The sequence below is a fragment of the Brachionichthys hirsutus genome, unplaced genomic scaffold (assembly GCF_040956055.1).
Source record: "Brachionichthys hirsutus isolate HB-005 unplaced genomic scaffold, CSIRO-AGI_Bhir_v1 contig_853, whole genome shotgun sequence".
In the NCBI taxonomy this organism is placed as follows: domain Eukaryota; kingdom Metazoa; phylum Chordata; class Actinopteri; order Lophiiformes; family Brachionichthyidae; genus Brachionichthys; species Brachionichthys hirsutus.
The window spans coordinates 28,738-48,369 of record NW_027180343.1 but is presented as its reverse complement, the minus strand read 5'-3'; the positions used below and the strand labels follow the sequence as shown (position 1 = coordinate 48,369).

General features: G+C 42.9%; 2 protein-coding genes across 2 annotated transcripts; one reads left to right on the top strand and one right to left on the bottom strand.

Moving 5' to 3' along the window:
* Positions 1-3,670: 3,670 nt before the first annotated feature.
* Positions 3,671-7,815, bottom strand: LOC137913777 (neuronal pentraxin receptor-like). Its single transcript, XM_068757412.1, has 5 exons — positions 7,132-7,815; positions 5,876-6,164; positions 5,263-5,504; positions 3,980-4,159; positions 3,671-3,901 (listed from the first exon to the last, which is right to left on the bottom strand). The coding sequence occupies exons 1-5, from the start codon at positions 7,786-7,788 to the stop codon at positions 3,671-3,673; spliced, it is 1,599 nt and encodes a 532-aa protein (XP_068613513.1). The 5' UTR covers positions 7,789-7,815.
* A 1,159-nt stretch (positions 7,816-8,974) lies between these two features.
* Positions 8,975-18,492, top strand: LOC137913755 (BAR/IMD domain-containing adapter protein 2-like 2). The gene is made up of 14 exons (XM_068757388.1): positions 8,975-9,028; positions 9,445-9,520; positions 10,418-10,504; positions 11,550-11,611; positions 11,712-11,783; positions 12,051-12,131; positions 12,223-12,354; positions 13,144-13,242; positions 14,436-14,505; positions 15,169-15,376; positions 15,612-15,674; positions 16,440-16,626; positions 17,925-17,965; positions 18,408-18,492. The coding sequence occupies exons 1-14, from the start codon at positions 8,975-8,977 to the stop codon at positions 18,490-18,492; spliced, it is 1,317 nt and encodes a 438-aa protein (XP_068613489.1).
* Positions 18,493-19,632: the final 1,140 nt, after the last annotated feature.

Genomic DNA, 19,632 nt, shown 5'->3' with positions numbered 1-19,632 from the left:
GGTGTTTCGTTTGTGGCTTATCCACTAAACAGTTTTATGCTTTATCAGTCACTGATGTGCAGCATTGTTGTGGTACAAACTCCATATTGTGTTAGTATGAAGAGAATCATGATGACAGACTGTTGCTGCATGATTTCTGTCTTGAAGCAGAGGATAGAAAATATATTGCGTTTATATACTACTATGTCTATGTTAATAAATATATTGTATCCTTGCTCCTTTTATTCTTCTCCAAAATATCTACAAGAATAACACTTTTTCATGACAGCATCCTTTAAACGATGAAGGCAAATCTGTTTTTGTCCGTAGGCACTTTGCGGGTGTCGTGGCTCATGAAATTGTTGACAAACGGGGGGGAAAAGAGAAAGTACAGATTGAGTAAAGATCACCGTCATAGTCGACAGGAAGACATGACATGGGGAATGCAGGGTGTGAAATAGATATGCCACCAGAGCAGGAGTGGAGGAGTGACAAGATGGCAAGAGGGGCATGACAAAGAGGTGGGGAGAGCGGAGGTGGAATGACAATCGAATGTCTGCTCTAACATAAACACAAATGGAAAGCAATCCAAAATAGATCCGCAATTTTTTCTGTGACAATTATTCTCATGAAAATTTGTATATGAGATGACAGAAATTTAAAGGAACAGAAATAGAATAAAGAAATAGAATAATAGTAGTAATGCAAATATCTCTCATTTTTCTTTCTTGAATTAGATTAGATTGACAGCACTTCCTTATCTGTTACTTTAAAGTCTTCTGCAGCCAGTTAGCAAGGAAAAGAAATAGCAGGATGCTTGTCTGGATCCGTTAAAAGCTTGACCATCCGAGCAGCATTCACTGCATGATACGGTCGTTAACATTAAATCAGAGAACAGCCTGTGCTGCATCACATCGTCGCTGACTCGGTAGCTTTTAGTAGAGCGTCTGACCAGTAACTGAGAAAACCAGTGTCAGCTCAGTCGTAGCAATGAACAATACGTTACTCACTTCTTAAGAGCGCATAAAAGTCAGTGAAACCCGCAGGGTAAAAAATCATGATGTGTTGACTGTAAATAATATATGAGGCTTATGTGCTTTTGTACTTGTGTTTGAAACGGCTCAGTGATCCGAGTGCAACAGCTACCAGCAACGCAACTAACGCACTGCTGAACTGGAGAACGTGCCGATCTACGCTGTCAGAAAGAAAGTTAGAAAGCCTAAATTCAAGTTTCTAAACCATCAATCAACCCATCAAGTCAGACATGGATATGTGGACTCTGTGGACAGTTTAATTTGAATCAAACAGCATATATTCAGAATGTTTAAACATAAATATACACACAGACTGACTGCTCCATCTACTGTGTGCTTGTGTTTTCCTATAATGTTCCATACATTTTAGATTAGCGCCGAATGTGAGGTCCTGAACCCATTTTCTCTCAGTATACCTGCAACATAAATAGAACCATTATTTTCTCAAGTATTTTTCTCCGGCAGTCTGCAGAAGCCTCTTTGTGTCTGAGGTTTTTTTCACAGGATGATTTTGTTGTATTTAATTTACAACTGTGTTTTTGTGCATGTCCTCTGACAATAAAGCAGCCGACAGGATCGTTTCTAGTCTTCGTTCACAACTCTTGTGTCCGAAGTTGATTATGGTGTTAAATACCGAAAACAGAATTGTACGCTTTACATCTGAAAAGTAGGACTTTAATAAAGATTTCAGGTTTGTACACGGTACATATACAGAGCAATACCACACCATACAAGACAAGAACGTTCAGTATTCAGCCTATACAATCACAAACAGGAAAACAGGCAAGATTCTGACCCATAAAGTGTCAAAAAGAAAGTTAAAAAGTCTTCACACAACAAGAAAACAGTTGCATCACCATTAATAAAACAACAACTCTGACATAAGCTGAGCAGTTACCAGGCCTAATAGCAATAATAACACTGCAGTCTACGCGGCATCAACAAAGACACTATGAGGCAGAGCAAGGTGATTTTGATTTTGACATGACTGAGCATCAGTTTGGCAGCAAAGCACAAAAGTCATGTGCTTTCAAATGTTTAATTAAACTTTGTACAATCAGGAAAGTTAGAGAAACACAGAGGCTTAATCTGTTCAAAATAAGTCACAGTGAGAGTTTCACCATCAGTATGCAGTATTTCATTTAAATATATTTTATACAGAGGTAAAAGAGCCCTGACAAGCACTTTCCACTATGGATTAGTTTTATGCTATAGGGAGAGCCAGCGTCTTAGAGATTTAGAAATAAACAATCTGTGTTTTATATCAAATTTGAAGTAACAGTTGAAAACAATCATCAAATGATGTGGCAGGATGCCAATTTACAAAAGATGCATGGAACGCGGAGATGCTGGTGGCTGAATGATTTGGATTCCTTTTTACTTTTTTTTATTGAATGGCTGCATTGAATAAAAATCTAGAGGAAGGAAATGGTAATATTACCATAAATGGAATAGTAAATTGTTATGTCTGTTCAAAGACTATCATGAAGATGAATGTAAAGAACATGAACTGGATGACATGTTTCTGTTTAGATCACATCATTGGCAGAGATGAGACAAATGGGCTTGAGCTACATGTGTAAAATGCACAAAAAAACATTCTGCTGGCGGCGGCCAGTCCTTGATTTAGCTCTGTTCAGTAGCTCACACATGCATGAAACACTGAATGAAACACTGTGCCATGGCAACACATTGAAGACATCGTGCGTCAACAAAGCATCATCTTTTCACCTCTTCTGCTATTTTTCTTTCCCTTTCATCATCCCTCTCTACGCCTTGCTGCCCTCTACTACTTAACATTCCCATCACTCTCTCCAGCAGTTTTCATTACCTTGTGTTGACTCATATTCTAAAGCCGTCACAGCTCTGAATCAACTGAATTGCCGGCACTCTGGTGCGGAGATTTCGACTGGCTTGAAGTGACTTCTCGAAGCCGTGCTGGAGGTTGACAGTTCGTGGACGACAGCGGTGGCTCCTGAACTGTTTAATGACATGTTTCTTCCCCAATCATCTTAATTCCAACATTTTGAGATCTAGAGTTTTTTGCTGGTTTAATCAGAAAATTGGTATCAGTCCTGTTATTAAACTACAGTTATGCAGCAAGCTATCTTAGCTACCTGGGGATGGGTAAAAGACAAGCCTGGCTTTATCAAAGGCAACAAATGTCACCGAATCCTCAATGAACATTTTGGCTTATTGTATATGAAAAAGGGTTTTGCATGAATCTCTTGGGCCTCTGACAGAGATTGAGTGTGGCCGCTCTAATTTCATTGATGGCAGAGGTGCTGGCAAAACCTGGACAGAGCCCGGCTAGCCTTTTCCAAGTTAGCCAGCTCTGCTAATAGGTGCACATTTATTGGCCACATAAGAGAGTAGTAAAGTTAGGCTTTAACGCCCATCGTCTACATGCATATTCACCGACATGTCTAACCATTCCATTAATGGTTATCTATCTATAATGTGTCAGATAGGTCAAGTTTTGATCAGCAAACCATCACTGGGTCATTGCTAACAGAGCTTGAGGACGATTGTTATTTGGTTTGTTAGTTAATTAATTCAAGCCAGTGTAGTGTTGTAGTGTAGGAATCCCATTGTCATGTTGGTATCCCTCTTCTGGTCTTCTTCCTCTTCCCCTTTCCTCAAAGCATCCATGTTGGTTATTGAGAGCTCCTGTTGTGTTTACTACAAGGCTCTCCGGGCTCCTTGGTTGCTCCACCGTAAGCTTCTACGCCGTTCTCGTTCCAGATGGTCACGCTGCCCTGGGACACTCTCCCACAGCGGGCCAAGCTGGCCACCTGACTAGAGGACAGGACCCTGTCCCAAAGACCCACCTGGGACATCTCTCCGACCAGGGCCTGGGTTGAGTCAAACCCTCCCACCATGGAATCCTAGAGGTCATAGAACAAAGCTCAAAACCGCCGGCGACTGAGGATTAAATGCTTTTTACTTTCAAAAAATGTGCTCACCTGCTCCTGGCCCAGTACGAGCACTCCCCCGGGTCTGATGTGATGTCCGGCTGCGAGTCTGAGGCCCTCGCCTCTCAGTTTGCCACCCTGGTAGGCCTGCCAGGCTCCTTCCTTCTGGGTCCAGCTCACACAGATGTGCTGCCAGCTTCCTCTGGAGAGGTTTAGAGGCAACTGTGCCACCTAGGAACACGTTGGCAACAGGGGTAGATCGTATGTTTGTGTTCTGATGCATTTTTCTGGGATATGGAATATAAGGCAATGCATCTGTTGTTTGCATCAGGCTACAAAAGCGTGAGAATGATATTTCCTCAGTCCCAAAGATATTTTGCTGCCTCCAAGGACACAGAACTTTTCCTCCAGGCACGTATTATCATAATGACTTCATTGAATTATAACTTCTGCCGTGCACTACACCGCCCTGCACTGCTGCCAAGGAGGGGGTGTCTGCTAAATGGCCTCTTTCATTTGATGCGTTCTTATTTCTATGGTAATATGGCGTCCGGTTTCTCCTGCTCACGAATCTGATGGTCTGTGTTTACAGTTTAAGTGGTAGAACATGAAAAAGAGGGTGAGCAGTACTAAAACTCTTCTGGGGTATTATGCTGACGATAATGAATTATTTATTATATGTACACTGGCTGCAGTCAAATTTTGTTTGCACTTTCTAGCCACAATCATGACCAGAGATGCAACCTCTTTCTCCTACCATTGCCGTTTTTGTTTTTTTATTACAAAAAGAAAAGCTGCAAATGATTTTATGATAACATAAATTCATCAGCAAATTTGTCTGGTAATTAATAACGTCCTCTGTGGTATCATTTATATAAATGTCTTGAAACGGACTTTGATGCCACCTTTGTATGTCAAAATATAGGATGTATACTAATCAAGGCACCAGGATAAAAGCATCTGTTATAGAAACTAGTTTTCTGTGGATTTTTTTGTGGTAACCGGTGTATTCCAAACACTGTATTAAATTCATCACACATTTGCCATTTAATAATTAGAGAAAATGCAAATGTATGTATCTATACACAATTTATAAATATATATATGTATGTATATAAGGTTTTTTTTCATGATATAACTTGATATCAAGCATGTCAGACTCTTTACGGCTCTGCGCAGCATGCTTATTTAATGAGAGGTCTGCATCGACTTCATAACGTGCAGAATATAATCAATAATTTCAAACAGAAACCATTACATTGATCGGTAGAGTAATGGCGCCCAAGCAGTGCTCAGTTCAGGCTTATAATACGAGCATGACCGATGTGGCGTACCTTGTCATTGATGAGCAGCTCAGGGGGGGTGTGCAGGCCCTGCAACAGCACCAGCTCATTGGGTTGTGAACGGACAGCGTAAGACAGCGGCGTCCCGATCCCTCCCTCGGCAGGTCGCAGCCACAGGCAGACCGTGAACTCCCGCAGCGTTGGGACGGCTTGCTTCACAATGGCGTGCATGTAGTTTGTTCGAGTTGGGAAGGACAGTCGGAAGCCATCTGGGAAGGGATGCCCTGAGATACCTGGGAAATGGTGGAAATCAAAGAAGTGGTGACGGCAAAGAGAAATTAATTCAGTCGTCTGCAGCCATCTGGCAGCTGGATCAAATAGATCTGTACTTTCTCGTCACGTCAGACCATCAGCTCACGGCTTTCACAGGCGACCTGATCGTTTCTCCTCTTACTTAAGTTCAATAGAATGCATTCATCATAAAGGAAGTCAATCGCCTGATTTACTTCATACAGAAATGAAACATCTATGCAAACATCTCGGAATTGGTGAATTGAGTCTTCATGCAGCTGTTATGTACGTTGACTGATACAATCAATTACAATTCTACAGAAATACACACTTTAATTCCCACTTTCCGTCCCGACTCTCTATTGGTACCTACCCTCCTCCAGTCCTGACATTCGGTGGTGTAGTTTATTGATGCCCCGGTCGACTTCATGTCTGTGTTTTTCTGTTTCCAGCCGTAGGGCTTTTCTCTCTTTATCCATCAGCTCCACCTTCCTCTCAAGCTTCCCCTCCAAGTCTTCAATCTTCCAGGGCCCGTCAGCCCCAGCTCTGGAACCGTGATCTCCCAAACCTTCTGGGCTGCCGGGCATGCCACCTTCGCCTTCTCCTTCCACTCCTGAGGTGTTGCTGCCCGTCTGGTTGTGAGCAAACGGGCCAATGTCTGACTGCAGAGGATTTTACAACAGGAAGTCACTGTTAAGCACAGTTCAGGTAAAATTTTGTGTTTGCTACTTAATTAAAATGTAAATCACAGGTTAAGCAGTATTTCTCAACATTTGCTCAGCTGCATTTAAGGAGAAGCTTTTAGACACAATCACTAATTAATGTAATTGAGATACTGCATTACTGGTGATGTAATTAAATATCGGAACAATCTAAAATTGCAGTCCCCAAATGAGTGGTCCCAGATGAATGCGCCTCAATAGAGCAGGACAGAACAATAGGATCTGGTACTGAAGTAGGCCATGCAGGTATCTGCTGTGCACAGTGATATGACTTGGATGATAACAGAAAGAGAGAGCGGGTGGAAAAATAGATTAGCTACAGTATAGTTTTAATTAACTATAGATCTCACCCTGAGACCCTTAAAATCATTTCAGCTCAAATGATCTCAATCTCAATGATATATATATATATATATTAAAAAAAAGATAATCCTCACAGAAAATTGCCCATACTGACAAGAACATGTACGCGAGGAGTACAACACTGGGGAGAGGCATGCCTAGCCTTTTATGGAGCTCATAAATTATGGATGGAACATCTTCAGCCAGAAATGAGGTTATACATCATCTGATTCTGGTCAGATGAAGACATGTTTAATGTTACTCTAGTCTCCTCCATTTTTTTTTTGTAAAAATAAAAAAACCCATATACTCATTCCCTATTTTCCTCCTCCTCTCATCTCCTCCCACAGGCTTTATTTTTCCCTTTCCTCACTTTACGCCCCTCTCCTTTAATGTTGAGTCTGAATTCTTGACATAATAATTTAGCAGCCTCCCGTAAAGGAACAGACAACAAGTCCTGATCAACACAGAGTCCATAGATACTGATGTTTTTCATGAATGACATTAATGTAATTTAATGGGGGGGGGGGGGGCTAAAGCTGACTCTCTTTCCTCATCCTCTTACCTCCAGCTTCTCTATGCGGTCTTTGAGCTGATTGATAGCTCGCTCCAGTTCATTCACGGCCCTGACAGTGAGCAAATGGACATTGTCACACGTGGAAGCCGGACCGTCCCGCACCATTATGCGCTCCGTGTGCGTCTTCTCTGCCGCGCTGCTCGCCCCGCCGTCCAAGCCTCTCTCGCACTCGGACAGCTTCCCCGTCAGTCCTCTGATGGTCCGCCGGTCCGTTAATATCTGGTCCTTCTGCTGCAGGACTGTCTGCCGGAGCTCCTCCGCGGCGGTGCGGAGGTAGCCCCAGTCTCCCCCCGCATTCAGCGACGGCTCGTCCGCTTGTTGCTGAAAGTTCCTCCCGCTGCAGTCCCCCGCTGGGATCGGCGTGCAGATGAGTCGACTCACAGTCGGATCGTGCCCGGTGAGCCCAGTGACCCCGTCCGGTCCGCCGAGCCCGATGTTCAACGTCGGCGCTTCGGAATCGGGTGTTTCAGTACCATGGAGAGCGCCCAACGCTCCGACCCGGGCCACCGACCCCCTCTGCGGCGACTCGTCCGTATACAGCGAGTGATTGTCGGCTGCCGGTTGCCGCTGTGCCGCGGCAGCCCTGGCGGATCCCGTGTGGACCGCTGCGATGATGCAGATGACCGCTCCGATGAAGGCCACCATCCCGGCGGCCAGTATGATCACAATGAACTTCAGGTTGGCGGCGGAGGCGAACGATTGCGACAAAAAAAAAAAAAAAAAATCTAATAGGCAATATTCTTCAATCAACTCAAAGCAGCCAAAATTATAAAATGTGTTTTCGGCACGCAGGGCTAAAAAAAACACCTCTTCACTTGTATCCTTCTGCACTAAAACAGGCGCTTATAAGAAAGGAGAGTTCCGCGCCATAATTGAGTGATCATGGAGGCAAAAAATATCAGAGGCAGAGCAGTCGGTGGAACACGTCCTCCCCCTGCTCAGCGCGCATGCCCTGGGTATTCAGGCAAAAGCCAGCTTATTAATACTAAAGCAGAATCAGGGGGGCGGAGGGGGACAGATCTGCTCTTCTGATAGGGCGCACGCTCTTTCTTCCTCCTGTAGCCTTGAAGATGTAATGTCTGCTTTATTTTAATTCTGACAGAAGATACAGCAGCATCATCATCATCATAGAGGCAGCCTCAAAGATTTCATTGTCCTAGTTTGCAAGCTCTCGTCGAAGACGCAGCCTCAAACAGGACATTTCCTTGCATAAAAATATACAAATCGCTTCCCCTCTCCCCCTGGTCATAAGTCACCCTCAAGGTACCTGATGGAACAGGATGGCAGAATGATAGCCCTAGTGAGCGGGAGCGAGCGTTATTAGGGAGTTTCATTAAAGCAGCCTTGCCAGTGAAATGTGTGTTCATTTCCATATCGACACAAACATGCACACACACACGCACACGCGCACACACACACACACACACACAATTACAAAATAGATTTCTGACTTTTCACGACTGGCAGAGTGAAACGAGACTCTGGCAGAGCCAGGTGTGAGAAAACTCTTACCTGCGTGAGGGCAATACTTGTTGTGTGTATAAATTAGTGTGTGGTGTGCATTCTCACACAAGTTAAAGCGGCAAACACACACAGACCGTCGGGGGTTTATAGCATATGTCCGTGTGTTTTATGGCCGATCCACGTTTAATTATTTACTCCTGTCTCTCTCAGGCCACAGCAGTGTCGATTACACACCGAGCTGCACCTCTCTGAGGCGCCACGTTGGATTCAACACACTTGAGAGTCTCACAGGGGCGTTGGTGCATTTGCTGCATGATATAAAACCCGATTTAAAGCTAAAACTCTCTGCACTGTTCCGGATATAAACATGGCGGGGATGAATGGCGATCAGCTGCATCGTTCCACCTTGGGAATTTACTCGGTAAGTGGCTGACATCAGACAGCTAACCTACCTGTGAGACAGACAGGTGCAGTTAGAACCACGGCAGGAAGACATCTTGACAGTGGTCGGTCCTGTGGTGGACGACAAGGAAACTTTCTAATGGGATTTCTGCAGAGCAAACATGATGATATGATGATGTGAATAAAGATAATTTCCTTTGCTTGATCACACCCACCAGGGATTTGAGTATTTGGTTTTGTTTTTGCATGGGGGGGGGGGGGGGGGGTAATGCTCATAAATACAGATTAAATTCAAATGGGATTTTATTGATTCTCCTTTAGCTGGGTCTTAAAGTTTCTCAGCCTTGTCAAAACTCTGCAGAAAGTGTGTAAATGGTATGTCCCTATGTGTGTGTGTGTGTGTGTGTGTGTGTGTGTGTGTTTTTTTCCAAACAGAGCTTGGTGGATGATTTCAATCCAAGCCTACAGAGACTGGTTTCACTGGGTCAGAGCTACCTCAACGCCTTCCAAGGTAAGGAAGGAAGAAAAACACTTTCTCACGTTTAGGGCGTTTGTGGATGACGGATCACACGGCTGCTTTTATGAGCGCTACAAATTAAACAAACTGTAATGACAGCTCACGGAATACTGAGTTCAGACAAACAGGACCACACTACTATAATTTGATTTCCATTTACGGGGGGGGGGGGGGGGGGGGGGGTTGGGTTGATTGAAAGTGGTTTTGGCTTATGGATCTGAATTTATTTTAAATTTGACTGTTGATATGCAAAGAGACTTTTCAGTGCGGGGATTAAACTTTGGCATGTTGATTGACAGACCTTTTACATTTTATATCGCATTGCACAGCTGTTTTTGTTTCTGATAAATGAGAGAACTAATGCAATTTCATCAAGTCGCACCGATTCTGATGTGGGCATGAGGCTGTAAGCCCCCTCCACCATGGCAATACATCCACCATTACTCAGACTATAGCTTCCTCACAAAAGGGCCCTGCGTACAACCATAACTTCATGGCCTGTAAATACATTTTTAGTTGGTTTTGTTTTATTTTAAGAAGTTGCTGCAGTGCCTTATCTGGAAAAATTTGTCCAACAGGCAGCGAGGAAAGGACCTTTTATTGTGTAATCTTACTCTTTCTCCATCCTTGTACGTGATTGATTGGATATTACTTCCTCAGGGTGGATGGATGCCTCACCAAACTTTTATTTGCCATTGATTTGCGCTTCGCAGGGCAATCATTGATCTGTAATCTTTTATGTGACCTTTTATTACCTGCTCAGCTCATGTGGAACCACAACAGAAGTGGCACTAAAAAGTAGTAGTAGATACCAGGCACCAGGTTTTTTTGGGAGAATGAATCATGTCAAATTAATCTGCATTTCCTACGACTGCTGTGTCTGTGTTTCAGCTCTCGCTGCTACAAGTGAGGCTTACTTCAGCGCACTTTCAAAGATTGGAACGAAGGCTTTCCACAGCATGTCCTCACAGTCTCTAGGTACGTGTCGACATCCACCCGTGCACAGATGGCTTGTGCAATCTCATGATTGCTGACTTTTACAAAGAGGATATTTCTCCATGTGGAATCCTGGATGTGAGTGATTTGTCTTTGAGGGCCAATCAAACAGAGCTCTCCCCGTGCAGGAAGACCAAACGTTGACCCTCAGCAACATCACGTGCAATGTAGAATATATAAACATCCTCATCCCAAAAAGACTAAAAGACTTAAAACCTGCAGCTCAGACTGAGCCGATCTGTCTATTTTGGATCAACTCAAGTCACTAATGTGGCAGAGAGTCAGATTGCCACACAGGTGTGTGTTTGAGCCTCTTTTATCTGAGATCAAGACAAGCGTGTTGGCAGAGTGGGCATCGGATGCCAGCTGACAACATGAATAATAGACGATGACAGGCAGAGGGCCGCGCTCCGCTCACTTAACCCGGCCATTCTAAACGGGAGTCGTTTTCCCTTTAGTGCCTGGAGTTGGCGATATTGTCTAAACTGGATCATTAGTGTTCCTCTGAGGAACTCAAGGACAGTAACGAGTGAAGCAAAACAAGTCTAATAGCTTCAGAGTGTCATGTTAGCTTACACTACAGAAAGGCTTCAGAGCTAAACACAATGTAGACGCGGAACCGCAAACCTTCTGGCTGACATTTCCTTCAGTGTCCTTCGATCATTTGGACCACATTTCTCCATCATCATCATCATCATCATCATCTGTATCTGTGGGCACGCTACAACTTTAAATTAGGTCTTGTTGTTGTATTTTTCAATGAAAACCAAAAACACATTTCGCACAACGTCTTATGATTAGTGTCGATGGAAAGGTTGGGGTATTGATTAAAGACGTAGAGCAGATGCGATAGAAGCAAAGCGAATCACTGCACCGATCTGTATGGCATAATGAGGAGACGGCGACCTTTATTAAATCGATACAACCAATAAACCAAAGAGTCTCATTATCAGCAGGTTTAATAGATTAACAATTTCGGTTTTGACTGTCTTAAATGAATTTAACGCATGATGCTGCTGCCTTTAAGGAGACGTCCTGATGCAGGTGTCTGAGAACCAAAGGATGGTCACCATGGAGCTGGAAGCTATTGTAAGAACACTGATCACAACGTTCAGTATTATTGATCCATTGTGGAAAACCTACTTATTTTGTCATGTGCTCATAATGAGTTCATTTTATCTCTTTCTAGTACCGCTGGTTCAGTTTGGAGGTTATTCAGGAAATGGATAACAACATTAGACTGGACAAAAATTACATATCAGTAAGTGAGGAGCGAATCCTGTGCACGAATGCAAGGTCAATAAGGAACTGATGGAATGATAAGCCACGACGTCATGTTTATAGTGAGGAATAGAAAGTAAAATTATTCACAGCTTTATTATCTCAGTAATAGTTGTCAGGTTAGTGATCTCATTATATGAAATACAGCTCACTTATCTGAATAAAGAAGTACAAATATTTCATTGTGATGGGGAAAAAACACTCGAATGAATGGATTAAGAACAATGTAGGAATGCCTGTCCTGCAGGATAGTAGGAAGCACTACGAGGTGGAGGCACACCACCATGCTGCAGCTCTGGGGAGACAGCTGGGCAGAGGAGCCAACCAGGTTGGTGTTTCAGTCATTCTCCACCCTGTGGGGAAATTCAAAACTACACATATACAGACACACACACACTTTCAAATATGTGTGTCCTCAGGATTGCAGCGAGTATGTACAGTTCCTGAGGAAGAGCCACAGTGAGGCTCTGAAGGAGGAGGAGAGGAGACACCGCTTCCTGGCTGAGAAGCACTGTGGCCTGATACAATCCATTGCTCACCTCATGAATAAGGTATGCAGCTCACCTCCAGAAGCATCTGTCAATTCCAGATTTTATTGCAATTCATTGTGCTGAATGTCAACAGGACAACTAAGAGGTGGCTGGGCTGAACGATAATAATTCACACTGTTTAATGATCATATGAGACCTAATCAGACCCTGTGGGGGGGGGAGGCATTCCCTCCCTTCATGCCAGTGTCAGAGCAGTGGCTTCAGTGGTGCAGATTCTGCTTCCCCATTAACGGCTTATCTGTTTGAACTCTGGACTTTCTGCTGCCTTTTTATTGTACAGTAAACCGGACCATGAGGGTTTCACAACGAGGCTGCCACAGTCATTTGAAACTGTTTGAGAGATTCAATATTTGAATATTTGACTGCATGAAAAGTTACCTTTTAGATACTTGAGGATTTCCCATCAATCTACAGGCATTGCAGGGCTCGTACTAATTAATACCTCCTCTGTGTGTCATTGTGCATCCTGTCATTGGCACAGTGCATGATGACAAACGTTTGACAGATGGACACAGACAGCTTTGTTTGAATAAAATGAGTCATTGTTGAAGGCCTTTTCACACCTAACAGTTAAGAGAGAGGAAAATATACAACTATTAAACATAAAGCAACTCATGGGTTAAATTGAAAATGGAAATGTATAAGATAATAAGTAAAAAATAAATCAATCATGTTCTAAACTCATCAAAGGATAACTATTTACTCTAACTGTTTCGCTGTAACAGAAGCATGTTAACAGTTTATGGGATGGTTTTAATTTCTTTATTTGTGTGTATGTTTGTTCGGCAGATAGGGGCTCCTCTCCAGCAGCGAGCTGATGCCTGGGCAAACGAGGTGAACGCCACCAGAGGAGTGGGGCCCAAGCGGCCCCCGTCTGTGGACAGCTCCGTGAGTCAAGAGGACTTCACAGAGATCAGCTGTGTTTACTGGATGATTCAAGCAGAGATGAGATGGATTGCATTTGAAAATGAAAATTTATAAGATAATAAGTAAAAAAAATAAATCAATCATGTTCTAAACTCATCAAAGGATAACTATTTACTCTAACTGTTTCGCTGTAACAGAAGCATGTTAACAGTTTATGGGATGGTTTTAATTTCTTTATTTGTGTGTATGTTTGTTCGGCAGATAGGGGCTCCTCTCCAGCAGCGAGCTGATGCCTGGGCAAACGAGGTGAACGCCACCAGAGGAGTGGGGCCCAAGCGGCCCCCGTCTGTGGACAGCTCCGTGAGTCAAGAGGACTTCACAGAGATCAGCTGTGTTTACTGGATGATTCAAGCAGAGATGAGATGGATTGCATTTGAAAATGAAAATTTATAAGATAATAAGTAAAAAAAATAAATCAATCATGTTCTAAACTCATCAAAGGATAACTATTTACTCTAACTGTTTCGCTGTAACAGAAGCATGTTAACAGTTTATGGGATGGTTTTAATTTCTTTATTTGTGTGTATGTTTGTTCGGCAGATAGGGGCTCCTCTCCAGCAGCGAGCTGATGCCTGGGCAAACGAGGTGAACGCCACCAGAGGAGTGGGGCCCAAGCGGCCCCCGTCTGTGGACAGCTCTGTGAGTCAAGAGGACTTCACAGAGATCAGCTGTGTTTACTGGATGATTCAAGCAGAGATGAGATGGATTGCATTTGAATCTTCCAAAACTCAAACAATATTGTTATATTGGTATTTTTGTTACTAGATCGCCCTCTGCTGGTCAAAATGTGCTTTAATCTGAGCCAGAAAACAAGGAAGCACACTTTATGTAAGAAGCAAAATGCACTCTGTCAGGAGGATTATACCTGTAGATAATAAGGAGCATTGAGATTATATCTCTGCAGAAAAAAATCACCTGAAAACGTAATTCCTTAATGAAACCATGAGGTCTGTTTCCCTCCCGCTTGTTTTGTTTTTTGCATGAAGGCTGTAATGATGTTCAAAATAGATGCCCCTGCGATAAACCCTGTAGAATCGACAGTGTAGATTCTGTCTCATCCTCAAAGAAACGCACAGATCTACTGTACATCCCAGTGTAATAACGGTCAGGAATAACAGAGATGCGGTGGTTTGATTTATACTCACCCTTTGCAGACAGGAATGTGGGAAGAGGATGCCAGAAGGTCCAGAGAGGAGCTGAGCCTCGGCAGCATCCCGTCCAGGGGTGAGTGGTTCGGTACTAAGACCAGGGCTTTATTTCACAACCAGAGATGAGCCTTAACTTAAACTATATTTCACCACAGACAAAGAATATAAAACATAAACTTTCAAAGTTCCACACTGTCATAAAACTTTGTGATTTGACTCGGCTGCCTTGTGCTTCTATAATAAAAATCCGCTCTAATGTTTGTTGCCTCTAAATCATTTATGCCTCCGCCTGCAAATCTGAGCTCATTTTGCCTTCACTTCAACACCCTCTTCATCATTCTTCAAGCCTTTTATTTCTCTCTCTCCTGCCTCATAATTGTTCACTTTATGCACTTTTATCCCTAAATTATTTCTGTTTTTCAATGAATAAAGTCTGACCGTTTCACTTGATTAACATAGACAAAGCAACAATGTAATGGAATATTAAATAATAAATATTTCAGTGAACTGCAACCCTGCCAGCCAACAAAAAGTAATTATGCACAGCGCAAGATATTTAGCAGTCTGCTAGCCCTTTGAGTTATGATTACCAGCTCCATAAGTAATAAAGAAATAAATCACAGGCATAATTATTTTAATGAATCATTTCACCATGGGGGATCTGTCTTTGTCATTTAAGAGGCTTTATCAGCCAACTTGGTGCCTTAAAAAAAACATGTTTGCTCTCGCCGTCTTCCAGCCCCCTCTCCTGTGGGAAGTGTTCCTCACTCAGCATCAGGGTCAGTTGGAGGCGGCGACGGTAGCAGAACCATGAGGGCACGAGAGGCATATCAGCCTGGCAGCGCCAAACCCACCTTACTGCCCTTCTCCAGGGGGGAGATGATCACTGTGGTGGTGCAACAGCCCAGGAACGGCTGGCTGTATGGATGCAGTGAGAGCACCTCACAGTGAGCGATGCACCCTGTGTGTGTGTGATGGATGCAACACTGTGTGTATCTATCGATACTAAATCTACCGTTTCAGCTTCCTGTTCTTCTGCATTAGCCACTCAGTAGATCTCGTGTTAGTTCATTTTTCATGTTTTATTTTCAGGAAACAGCTTCTTTTTCTCATAGAGGCAACTGTTTGTTTCGCTTTTAGGAATAGCCAGTCCTCTTTTCTCTCCGGCTCTCTCTCTTTCAGACGGGGATGGTTTCCAGCCTCCTACGTGGAAGCAGTGGATGATCCTCCAACCGGCTCTCGGTAAACATCCAATAAAATTCACTCAAGCATGTCATCCTGAATGCAGGCCCAGAAATGCCATATATTACAGAGACTTATTTTTAGTACACCGTAAATCAGTCCAGCCACAAGTCGATTAATTGCTTAATAACACTTTATTAGTTGAACTATTTCTTGTATAATCAAATCACTGATCGTGAACCTTCCTAAATAAGTTTGTATCACCTTGACCCAGACATCAATTTCAAAGAGAACCATTGCTAATTTTTATTCGTTAACTAAGGGAAACTAATGGTGATGCATCACAAGATGTTTGAGGAGGTTTGTTGTCTGCCTCATATTTGTCCACCTCCTCTTCCGCAGTCCAAAGAACTTCATGCCATTTGAAGAGAAAAAATATTTATTTGCACATTTCTGGATAATGTTCACCTTATTTCTGACACTTAATGCATTCTGTAGCCCCCCCGTCATTATTGTGTTAACAGCATGGAATAATGACTTGAACTATTTAAACATATTTAGGTGACCCATAGCCTTGAGGAAAACCAATTTTAAACAAACATTTATCCGTCACTGTGGAGACATGCTTAGATTTTTTTGAAAACCATACCATTAAAGATTTCAAGTGGGGGTGGGGATTAAAAAGACAAAAACACACCCCATTATAATATCATATACATTACAGTACATTATTTTAGTGAAGGCTTATATCCAAAGTGACGCATAGCAATGATATTCAATCTTACCCTTCTTCTTAAACAAATAACACGACTGAATTTTATTGCATTTCCACAGTCAATCTCTCCAAAGCAGCAGCAGCGGGAGTGACCTGCTCGACCAATCACGAAGTAGAAGCGGAAGCGTGAATCCACCCCCTGCACCTCCGCCTCCACCTGTATTTTCAGATAAACACACTCAAGGCCAACCAATCACAAGGAGTGTTTACACAGGGCCCGAGTATAATTCACAAAAAAAGGTGGGTCTATTCATCAGCCTGAGTGACTTTGATAAGTGCAGTACAAATCAATCAATTATCGCTCTCTTAAAAGATTTACTGTCTTTTTATTTCTTTTTAATTGTGACTACATGTCTATCGACACTGAAATATAAATTTCTTTGAGGTTAATTTAAGATTTTAGCCATAGTTTTGCACGAGTCTGTGTTTTTAATTGTTTTCTACTTCTGACATGTAATCGCTGTAATTTTTAAATCATTCCGAAGCCCAAATTAATTTTGTTGGTGTTTTGAAAGATGTTGTCTAGAATCAAGTCAAAGTGAGTTGAAGAATGTGTTCCTGAACCGCACCGGGGTTCATTTAGTCCTTACACGCCCGTATCTAAATAACCTCTTGACTAAAATACTCTGTGGATCAGCTTCTTGATAACCAAAGCAGTGCTGAGAAGACTGTCCACAAGTTGTGTATAATGCACGCCTTTGTAAGGATGGAGAAATCATATGGGGCTGCTCTGATGAGATACCCAGCAGAATGTACTTCTTTTATGTATTTCCCAGTCTGTCCAGCAGGGGCACTGTGGCAAGGTGCTGTTCTCAATGGCACCACAGCCCTCTTTCTGGTGGATGCAGGGAGGAAGCTCCAGCTGCTGATGGTGTGTGGGCAAGGAGGTTGTGTCATTCAGTGTGGCCTTGTTTTAAAGACAAGACCCATTTAAATGGACTAAATGGGTCGACATAGCCTTTTAGCCTTCTGTAGTGTGATAACCCCCCTTAAAACCTTTTCTTTGTGGTGCTATTGAAGCACACAAAGTGCTTTGAATAGCACCGACAGTTAGGCGCTTTTTTAGTTCTTCTAATCAGTTGATTAGAACAGGTGTTATGTTAGCTCCATCTAGATGTGTTCCTCACTCTGCAGCCGTCACCAGACATCAGTCACACATTTCCTATCCAATAAGCAATTCTCTCACATTTCAGTTGACGAAGTTGCTCCTGCTTGTGAATTTGTTCATTTAAGTGCGACACATATTGATGATGGAAGGTCGTGCTGCGTTCGGCGATGAAACTCATTCTCAAGCCAACGACGCAAATGGAAAGAGGCGATTTATTATTCATAATGCATGTGTTTTTATTTTCAATGCGATGCATTGTTAATGCATCTCTGCATGGCCTGCTGTCCATCTCTGTTATGAGGATGCGGTTTTGCTGTTTGTGTTGCGTAGCACTTTTGTGAGCGGGGAAGATGTTGGTGCTGCACGTTTCTATATTTGGTTTGGTTTGAACGCCACTCACAGGTACATGCATCATCTTTTTTTCTTCCAGAGATCAAAACCACATGGATCACAACCAGAACTCTTCCCGAGGTAAAAAAAACCAATGCAACGCCGGCTCTACTTTGAACGCAGGTTATGGGGGCGACTCATGTTCCCTTCAGCAGAAAGTAATGATATTTTCTCAAGCACATCGTGAAACCATTAAGACCGAAAACACTATATGAGGGCAGTGATCTAAATCGCTTTCCTTCCATTATAGTTTGTAGTGCGTTTTAGTACCGCAACCATTTCAGTTATGGTCATTTGGGAGCTGTGACTATCAGCCCCGCCCTCATTATTATTATTTCAGGTGAGCAGTTTGTTGGGTGATGCTTGTGCAGTTTGAAAGGCGGCGCTCGTTCCTCTTGACACGGCCTTTACTGTTTGGCTCAACAATGCTATTTAGGCCGTTAGCATGTTCTAGGGTTCATTTTTCTTTGCTGTTTTCACATTCATTTCCTTTTCCTCTTCACTCTTTTATTTCATTTTGAAGGGGCACCAACCCATTCGCCACAATTAAACTGAAGCCAACGGCCACCAATGATAAATCTGGCCCATATATCATTTCTGATATATGAAATAGCAGCATGGTGAAACGAGGACCTGGAGAGGAGCGTCATTCTGGAGGAAGAGGATGAAACTTTCAATTAATATTTTAAAACCTCTGTTGTTGCCCCCCCCCCCCACCCGGTTGACGGGCCTGCTTTTTATATTTTATCAGGTTTGATTGTCAGTTAGTGGAAAGATGATCATACAGCTGTCATCAGATTGAAATCTTAAATCCTAGCTGATGGATGGAGGAACGTGATGATGTCTTAAATTCACTCATAATAAAAGTATGTCAGACAATTGTTACCTGGGATGTTTATTGAAACTCCTAATTTTAAATATTTTGCTGATCAAACTGACATGATCGGCTTTTGATCGGCCGCAGGCTGAAGACGTCGACCTGCTTCTCCCACAAACCTCTGCAGCTACTGTTTGTGTTCTTTCTGATGACCTCAGCGGCCTGTTGGAATCCGTCGAGATCCCTCGTCTTTTAAAGGATCACCGCACAGTCAGGCAATGAAATGGCCTGCTGAAGACAAACAGGATTTCGACGTTGCTTTTTTGGCTCCTCCAGTGGCGATGCTAAACCCAAATCGAACCTCAGCGTGAATCCAATTCTGAATGAATGAATGTTTTTTGTCTTTCAGTGGAGTTGCATTCTTGACTTGAATGGACTACATAAAACAAACATAAAACACTGGCAGAGAGACGCTCCTCAAAGTTTGCCATTATGCAGTTTGTTCTGTCCCTGCACGATCAGTGCTAATAAATATTAACAAGTGGCACTGACAGCTCATTTTAACTGTTTATATAATTAGGTTGCTGTCAAGAAGTGCTTCACTTGCTCTCCTAAATGGAAGTAAAAATGATAGTGGAATGAGAAAAGGAGCCGGAGACAGAAAAAAAGAGTCGCGACAGGAGGAGGAATCACCCGGAGAGACAGAGAGTCGCACAGGCTTTGTTTTTCTCTTTCACTTTATTTTAATTCTTTCACAGCTTGGATCCCTGTCTCCGTTTGTTGAGTTTTACAATAGCTCCTTATCGGAGGAGAAAGGATAATAAATTGACAGATGGAGGGAGAGAAGGCAGGAAGGGAAATGTGCAAGAAGTCAGATTGACAGAGAGAAGAGAGAACAAGAGGAAAAGAGAGAAAGGAAGAGCAAAGAGAG